The 9,301-nt window shown below is 35.0% G+C and overlaps 1 protein-coding gene across 5 annotated transcripts in view; it reads right to left on the bottom strand.

The window, feature by feature from the left end:
- Positions 1 to 2,362: 2,362 nt before the first annotated feature.
- LOC131942047 (fanconi-associated nuclease 1) overlaps positions 2,363 to 9,301 on the bottom strand; it is a 45,909-nt gene continuing 38,970 nt past the window's right edge. For 3 of the 5 annotated variants that reach the window (XM_059301716.1, XM_059301717.1, XM_059301715.1), the window contains exons 13-15: positions 7,789 to 7,917; positions 5,433 to 5,538; positions 2,363 to 2,620 (exon numbers count right to left, since the gene is read on the bottom strand). In XM_059301716.1, coding sequence (XP_059157699.1) covers positions 2,583 to 2,620; positions 5,433 to 5,538; positions 7,789 to 7,917 — 273 coding nt within the window. In that variant the 3' untranslated portion in view covers positions 2,363 to 2,582. Of the gene's footprint in view, positions 2,621 to 5,432; positions 5,539 to 7,028; positions 7,136 to 7,788; positions 7,918 to 9,301 lie in introns of all 5 variants that reach the window. The other 2 variants (XR_009386701.1, XM_059301718.1) reach the window with 2 other exon arrangements.

The following is a 9,301-nucleotide window of genomic DNA, read 5'->3' as shown; positions in this document are numbered from 1 at the left end:
ACATGGGAATATTTCCAAGATTTATATATCTTCGCCAACTTGCAGATTTGATAAAAAATGACCCGAGATTATCATGAAAAGAGGTAATTATATTCGTTCAAATGTTGTGGTTTGAACATATCTGCTAGGTAAGATTATACTCTCTCCAACTACTCTTTGTCGCTAAAGTATATCAAAAGGTCTTTTTTCCTTTGCACTTCCAAAAACAACTTGATTTCATTTTTCAAATCATAAACACGATTCACATTTCATTTTGACAGCCGGCGTACTGCAGTGTAGAAAAGCTCTTTAAACATACGGATGTTTAGGGCTCCAGATATAATAAAGTTTACGACTTTTATTAGCAATGGAGTCGGAAGAGTCTTAGTGGCGAGTGCATACTGATAACTAATGCAGTGGATTCTCCTTGGTTAGCAATTTTTTTTTTTTTTTTTTGGCCGGCCAAGGAAAACATGGAAAAGAACGGTTGAAGAAGAGGCGAAAACAGCTGGGCTCACATGGGCACAGATTAAAGGAGCAGCCCAAAACCGAGTCCGCTGGAAATAAGTGGTTGCAGCCCTTTGCTCCCCAGGGGCCACAAAGGAATGATGATGATGATATTCAACATGATGGGTTTAATGAGATTTTCTCCTGTTGTGTGAGAGGTTTTTTGCTTGGCAATTTCTAATGCGACTTCATATGATGCTTCTACTAATGCACTGTTCCCTTGATGAAAACTTTCTGTTCAATGAAGTCTCTGACGTTTGCAACTAGCTTCATGACGTCGAAAGAAATCCATATCTTTTTTGGTGTGCTCCGAATGACTCGTCCCAAAATGACGTTTCAGTTTTGAAAGTTTCATAGACTCATGACTGTGAACAACTTTACACAGTATGCATTGTAGCTTCTCTATTACATTACCAGTGATGTTAGTAAAGCCGAATTTCACATCTTCTAAATATTTACGTTTTTTTTTTTCAATGCTAGGGTTTAGTCTACCAGTTGGCGACCCCCTGGGGAAACCCCCAGTTTGGGAACCCGTGCATTAAAGGCTATCCGTTTTTGCAAACATTACAATCCGTTTTGCGACTGCCGATGAAAAATCATCTCAGTGATAGTTTTAAATCGATACACGAGATATGTTGTGTAATATCAAGAACTATAACAATTAATTAGAGGGAATAAAATTACTTTTAATGGTTCTAAGATTATTACTCTGCTTTTTACTTTCTCGTATATACGAAGTATAGAGAAAGTATTGTAATCGTGCACAAAAATCACTTGAAATTTTAACAATTTTCACCGTATTACACCTCAGTCCTTCATCACATCCGAAGTATAGAGGACTTATTTTAATCGGGCAAAAATTATCAATCCAGATTTATCAAAATTAAGAGGTTTTATGCGTAATCCAGTCTGAAAAACTGGGCTTTGCAATTCTGTCCGTATGTCTGTCTATCCGTGGGCCACTTTAGTATCTATTGTATACCTATACTAATATTTAGGAAGAAGACCCACGCTTCTCTTTATAGTTATTTAAATAGTAGTGTATAATTTATTTTCTCCTTTTTAGTGCAATATTACATAAAAGCTTGTTATTAAAACGTTTTTTTATCAAAAAAAATTTTGGGCTCTTTAATCCATTTTAATTACTTAAACTTTTTAAAATAGAATCTCGTTAAAAAAAATGCGCACTGAGTGAATAACAAATAGTGTGTATAATAGTGTGGAATATTCAGTGGCGTAGGCAGGGGGGGGGAGGTCATAACCCCCCCCCCCCCATAGACCCCTCGGTATATAGAAAAAGTATGAGGGGGGGGGGGGGGGTGCAAATTGAAAGTTTGTCCCCGGGTAAAAATTGGGACCCCCCCTCCCCCTTGAGAGGATCCTGGCTACGCCACTGGGAATATTATTGTTACCTTATAAAATCATGTTTTTTTTTGAGAAATCGGAAATAGCGTAATTTACTACTTCCGGTCAACGGAAATTACTCAAAATTTGAGAGAAGGCAGAAGATTAGATCTTTTACTTATATGTAAACATTTTGTTTATCTGAAATGATAGGTTTTTGAAAAACTAAAAGTAGGATAAGTTCCACTTCCAGTTACCGGAAATCGCTGAAAAGTTGATAAAGAACTACAAATTTGATATAATACTTCTATATGAAATTTCATTAACCTAGCTGTAACGGTACTCAAGCTATCTTGTTCACAGACACACACATACGGACAAAATTGCAAAACTGTTTTTCTGACTCATGGAAGTGTACAACGTGAAAATCTCGATTTCTATTTTTGCACGATTATAATACTTCCTCTATACTTCGTATACGAGAAAGTAAAAATGTACATGGTGTCGAAATCGTTAAAATAGCAACAACCAGTAGATCTATATGAATTTTTTTTATTTTTGTAAAGTTCATTCAATGCTCTGCCTTAAGAAATAAATAAACCTAATTTTGTCTTCAAATACGAGGAGAACACATGTTAAGAGTCAGAACATGAAGAGAACTGGGATCTACGATCGATAGTTTTCACCGAGAACATCACTTGTCTCTATTTGATGATTAATTGTTTCCCTTTGATGACCTTTTGTCCATCTCGTCATGACGGACGGGACTTGAGTTTTTTTGCTGCAACAGCTGATGATGAAATTCGAAAAAATAGTAAATGTTAGGAATCAGAGGTGTATGCAGGTTTTTGTGTTAGGGGGAGCGGCAAGTCGACAAAAGGCGCCATATACATACATACATATATATATTACTATATATATAGGCCTATATATTCAAGAACTACAAATTTGATACAATACTTATAAATTGTATCACAGACACACATCCACACAGAGACATTAGGACAAAATTACAAAACTATGTTTTTCCGACTCAGAGAGGATCAAAACGTCGAGATTTGCAAAAATCTCAATTTCGATTTTTTGCACGATTACAGTACTTCCTCTATACTTCGTATACGAGAAAGTAAAAAAGGAGAGTTGGACTACCCCGTGTTATGTATGTGTAAGTTAGTGTGTGTGTGTGTGTGTGTGTGGGGGGGGGGGGGTTGGACTGGTGAACGGAAAAAAAAGTCACAGGAAAAAAAAACACAGAAGAAAGTCACAGTTTTTGCTAGGAAAAAAGTCACAGTGGAAAAATTTTATCGGAAAAAAAGTCACAGAAATAAAGTCACAGAAAAAAGTCACAAAAATCTTTTTAGAAATCTTTTTATTAATTTGTTAAGAATTGTAAAATTGTGTATGTTTATTGTTGTGGGTTGTATTTTTTGATAGCATAAATTATTTATAGACGTTAAAAGCATAATGATTTATAACAATTGTAAGTAAAAATACTCTAAGATAATTAACACAACAATCTCAACTTTTGTTACGTATTTAGTTAAATACGCGGTAGAAAAGATAATTATAAAAGAAATTTAGGCACATTTTGCCGTAGGCTATTCTCTGGTCGGCCTCTCCTCAGTAGGCATTGTCAGAACATATTTTGTGTTGTTGACGTTATGCGTCAATGACAGCCTTTGAACCTTGTCGGCTTTCTGTTTTGATCCTAAGTTTTGTTATGTAATGAGCGTGATAAATGTGGGCAGTAAAGGTGGTTAAACTAAACATAACTATTGTTGCCATGAGTTGAGGGCAGCAAGTCAGATGAACTTACCATTTCACTGTAATTTAATATTAGTATTTAAAAAAAAACACGATGAAAACGTGGACTTTGGAGTATTCTATGGGGGTCGGCGTGGTCGAGTCGGTAAAGCTCATGGTTGCTAAACTGTAACGGACACCAATCTATCAGCCAGATAGATGATGAACGCTCCCGGATTCGTTTAACTGATTACACACAGATGGCGACAAGCCTAAATAAAAGAAAGTTGACTCTCTAGTTCGCTAGGACTCGTAATTAATGTCTAGGGGAAACACTAGAGAAACTACTGATGACAACAATACCTTTAATCTGCATATAACTTGTAATGAGTGTACAAAGTCGTGGCAGAACACTAGATTTATACAAGAATAAAATGGATTTACAGAATGAACAAAACCCAACTTACAATTCGTGGGAATAAATAGTATGATACACTATCACAGCTTTAAACACTTCAGAAAAATCACCACTGTATACATAACACTGCTATAAGCATAAAGAATTACTTAATCACAAGTAATATAACAACTTAATACTGCACGGCAACACACAGGGCTTATCTCTCTTCAACGACGTCTGACCAAAGACTGCCTCGAGACACCTGTGGGCGATCTATTTATAGACTTAGGTAACATGGAAGGTCACCTTCAAATCATAAGACCATTGGTTGGGGTGGTCATCTGGTCTGAAACAATCAATCATCTCACGATGGAAAATTTCTGAGTCTAAGACTCTCTTAGTAAGACAGCGGAAAAAACCGGTTATTGCACCACAGACCATATATGGTATTATAACAAATGTCAAACTAAAAATAAAACATTACTAGACCTAAGTAGGTCACAAAACCGAAAAGTCTCGAGCTCGAACCCTCGGGCAGATGAGGCTTGTTAGCTTGGGACAGCCACTCTTCTAGGAGAGACAACTCCAAAATTAAACAACTGCTGCCTTGTAGTTTGTTCTTGGTTGGACAAAGGCTATGGAAGCAAATCCAAAAAGAAAAGCAGGATGAAATCGGAGTCAATGGCCTCAATGGCGCATAACCAGTTGACACGTAACGCTTAATTGTGTTGGAGGCGTGGTCGAGTCGGCAAAAAGCTCATGCTTGATAAATTCGAACAAAGTCTCGAGTTCTAACCCACTGGCAGATAAATCTCGATCCCCTTCAACACTAATAATTAAGAACGAAGAAGAAGAGAATGGAGTATTCTATTAAATGCTACTAATCTTAAGTTTAAAATAATTACAATCTACATACTTCATAATAAATATTTTTAAATGAATTATAAAAATTCCTATGCATATACAGCCTACACACATTAGATTACATTTAATTAATCCTAAGTTGATTTGCACTCTCTAAATATTTAATACATAAAAGTATTAACAAATATCATGCAAATATATATTTGTGGCTTTTTTTCCGGTGACTTTTTTTTCTGTGACTTTTTTTCCTACAATCGGTTCGACTACCCCGTGTCTGTGTGTTGTGTTAGTGTGGGGGTTGGTCTACCCCGTGTATGTGATGTGTGTTAGTGTGGGGGTTTGTCTATCCAGTGTGTGATGGTCTACCCAGTGTTAGTGTGGAGGGTTGGTCTACCACGTGTGATTGGTTACATAATCCATTCTACTTTTCTTTTTCTAATGTTATTTTACCAGTTTGTGTATGTGTTTTTCTAATCTCCGATGATGTGTTTGGCTACAAACACTTGAGTGGTTTGTCCGTGTGTTGACAACAAAGACTACATCGTTTGTTTGGATAAAATAAAAGAGAAAGTTCAATTTGACTCTAGCTACGTACCTTTAACATAACAGACCTCAGCGTTGATACCCAACTTTAACATGTGATTCAACCATAAGATTTGTTTATGGGAAAGTCTATCGCCTGGCCCTTTTACTTCACACATCTTTCATGAAATCAAACAACAATACATTACATCATTATTGAAATAAAAAAAAATTCACACAAAAAAGTTTTAATTACAAGCTTTAGTTTAGTATCTATTGGATACCTTTACTAATATTTAGGAAGAGACCCATGCTTTTCTTTGTAGTTATTTAAATAGTAGTGTATAATTTATTTTCTACTTTTTAGTGCATTGTTACATAAAAGCTTGTTATTAAAACGTTTTTTATGAATTTTTCTTAGTACTTTAAATTTTTAAAAATTTACAATAAAGTTGCATGACTAAAAACCATGCGCACCTAATGAACGTGATGGCGCGTGTCTAATAGTGCGGAATAGTCTTAAGAGACAGCCTACTATCTATCTATATATATAATTCTCTTCTGGGAGCCGTTAGAAAACAAGCTGCAAGCGCCTCCTTGCAGTCCCCTCTCTTTCTCTCTATTACTATCACCCCCACCCCACATTGTCTGGTGAGCTGTGGTCACGCTAAATGTTTACAAAGCTAAATGTTTACAAATCGTAGAGCCTCTGTAGAGCCGGGTTTCTATTAGGGGCAGATAATTTAGTTCGATTTTAAACTTACAGGAGGTAACGAAGAAATAACTAAGAGGAGGCTGCTTTCACGGGGGGGGGGGGGGGGGTAGGGTCGGGTTAGGGGAAGGGGGGGGGGTTAGTGTTTTAAAGAAAATATTTTCAGTGGCAGCATTGGTACTGTCGAATTCACAAATTATGAATTACTGAAAAGTAGAAAATAAAACAACTAAATAGCGGCGTATGGTACGCTGCGGGTCGGCTCGTTTTAAATAATTCATTATAAATAAATCAGGCAACTAATGGACGCGAGCGAGAAATGTCTCAAAGGTATTTGAGAGGCCCATTAATTAATTTAAAAATCATGCACAACGTAGTTACAATTAATATGGTTATAAAATCCTGTCTGGTTTTTTTTGTGGACTTTATTAAAGATTGGATGTATTTGATGTTTTTAATATTTTCGGTAACTAAATTAAAAAAAAAAAAGCAAAAACAATTTTGTTTTCACGTGTAATGGCGACATAAACAATGGCATCCTGCTATTCGATAGGCTGCCATTAATTTTATTGTAAGCTAAAAAAAAAGAAAAACTAAGTCATGGGGTTTAAATTTGCATTGTTATTTAAAAACTTTATCTACACATTTTTGTAAACAAATAATTATCGATCACGGAGTTCCTGTACAGCCAATCAATATGTGCCTTACGAAAGTGAAACATTCAGTTATAACTGAGGCTTAATGAAAATAAATAGAAATGTAGCCTTAAACTCAACAAATTATTTTCAAGTTCTCTGGATTTGCAACTTTTAAAGCATTAATTCTAAAAATATAAAATTTCTAAATTTTTTTTAGGCTTAAATTTATATTTTTAAAATTATTTTTACGGTCTAAATATAAAAAAGCACGCTTTAATTCCATGTCAACAACATGATGAAATGATTCTCGTCAACTCACTCGCATCCATTAAGTCAAATTTAATGACATGTTGCATTGTCTTCATGTCTTAATCTACGTGCCAATGTTGAAACAAATCTGTCAGAAGCGTCCAATATTTTGCTAGACTGACGACAGTGAGTTAAAAAAAAATTATTTCATAAAAAATGTTTTAATAACAAGCTTGTATGTAATAATGCACTAAAATGTAGAGAATAAATACATTTCTTAAAATTTATGATAATACACTACTATTTATTTAACTATAAAGAAGAAAAGTCTGGGTCACTATATTATCTATTGGGTACTTTAACTAATATTTAGGGAGCGACCCACGCTTTCATTGCTCAGATTGTTATGAGCAACTCACGGTTATCTTTATATTTAAATCAATTGCAATGCATTATTGTACATTTAAAGAAAATATTGCCTACATATTTATCCTAAAATTAAAGCTTTTTATTATAAAAAAAAAAATTAAATTTTTGGCTTCAGTTTTCAGTAGACCTAAAAAAAATAATTAAAATCAGAGTGAGTGTGAAAAAGAGTCAAATTATTAGTCTATAATAGGTATTCTAAAGTGGGGGGGGGGGGGGGGGGCAGGGGGCAGAAGGGAAGTGATTGATTGGGAGTTCAATGATGCACATGGTGACTGGGAGGGGGGAAGATAATAAATGACAGCCCTATAGGGCCTATTTGTGTATATAAAGCTATACAAAACTAGTTTTGTCATTAAGCTCTTCAGAATAAATTTGAAATTTTGAAAAAAAAAAGTTTTCACCTTAAGAGAGCAGGTCTCAGCATTCCATAGCGTTAGGTCAGGAAAACCACTCCTGGCATGTCGAGGAGAACGAGCATAGCGGGCAAGTAAACCACTGAGGACCTTTCCTCCCATACAACTCACCAAACCCTACAAGTAAACTAACTCTTATCACATGTTTTAACATAATCATCCATGATACATTTTATTAACATGTAGTAAAGATAGCAAGAGAGGTCACACAATGTAAGAGGTCACACAATGTAAGAAGACAAATACTATAATAGTAAATGGATGTGTGTGGCCGTTCAATGTTTGGCCCTTATAAACGTAAACTACAGCTTAAAACCTTATAAATGTAAACTACAGCTTAAAACCTTATAAACATAAACTACAGCTTAAAACCTTATAAACGTAAACTACAGCTTAAAACCTTATAAATGTAAACTACAGCTTAAAACCTTAAGACACACACCCAACTGATGTGATTTACTATCAGATTTTGTAAGTGCTGGATGATAAAATTAGGGGCTGTGGCCAATAACTGTTCAAATATGACAGTTAGATAACACATATGGGTAGAGTGTAACCCTTGAGATCACGACACACATACATGACATATCATATCAATGCAACCCTTACATACTTTTTACTTCTATAATATCAACCTGTGACCATCATGAAGGTCATCGTGGAATTTCTCAATATTTTAATCCCATCATACAAACTGTGGCCAGAAAAATATTTTAATCCCATCATACAAACTGTGGCCAGAAAAATATTTTAATCCCATCTTACAAACTGTGGCCAGAAAAATATTTTAATCCCATCATACAAACTGTGGCCAGAAAAATATTTTAATCCCATCATACAAACTGTGGCCAGAAAAATATTTTAATCCCATCATACAAACTGTGGCCAGAAAAATATTTTAATCCCATCATACAAACTATGTCCAGAAAAATATTTTAATCCCATCATACAAACTGTGGCCAGAAAAATATTTTAATCCCATCATACAAACTGTGGCCAGAAAAATATTTTAATCCCATCATACAAACTGTGGCCAGAAAAATATTTTAATCCCATCATACAAACTGTGGCCAGAAAAATATTTTAATCCCATCATACAAACTGTGGCCAGAAAAATATTTTAATCCCATCATACAAACTGTGGCCAGAAAAAAAATAAAAAAATAAACTAATTGGACGAATATATACAACATGGATTCAGTGACCTAGTTCAGGGGTCGGCAATCTGCGGCTCACGAGCCCCATGTGGCTCTTTTGATGTCAAGATGCGGCTCTTCAGTTCCAAATTTATTAACCTAATCCTTATCAAATACCAAAATATTGAAGAAAAAAATGTTAGTGGCTCTTTAAATACTGGGAAATTTTGAAAATTGTAACTTTTAGCTCTTCTGTCTCAAAAGGTTGCCGACCCCTGACTTAGATTTGCAGTACAAAGTTGATCAATTCTCATCTAGCTCAGACATAATACTTCCTTAGGCCACATGGAAATGAAAAATATAAG

This window comes from Physella acuta, unplaced genomic scaffold, assembly GCF_028476545.2.
Source record: "Physella acuta isolate Inbredline_101_S28 unplaced genomic scaffold, ASM2847654v3 ptg000385l, whole genome shotgun sequence".
NCBI classification, from domain to species: domain Eukaryota; kingdom Metazoa; phylum Mollusca; class Gastropoda; family Physidae; genus Physella; species Physella acuta.
The sequence above is the reverse complement of the archived record's forward strand: the minus strand, read 5'-3'. Positions and strand labels throughout refer to the sequence as shown.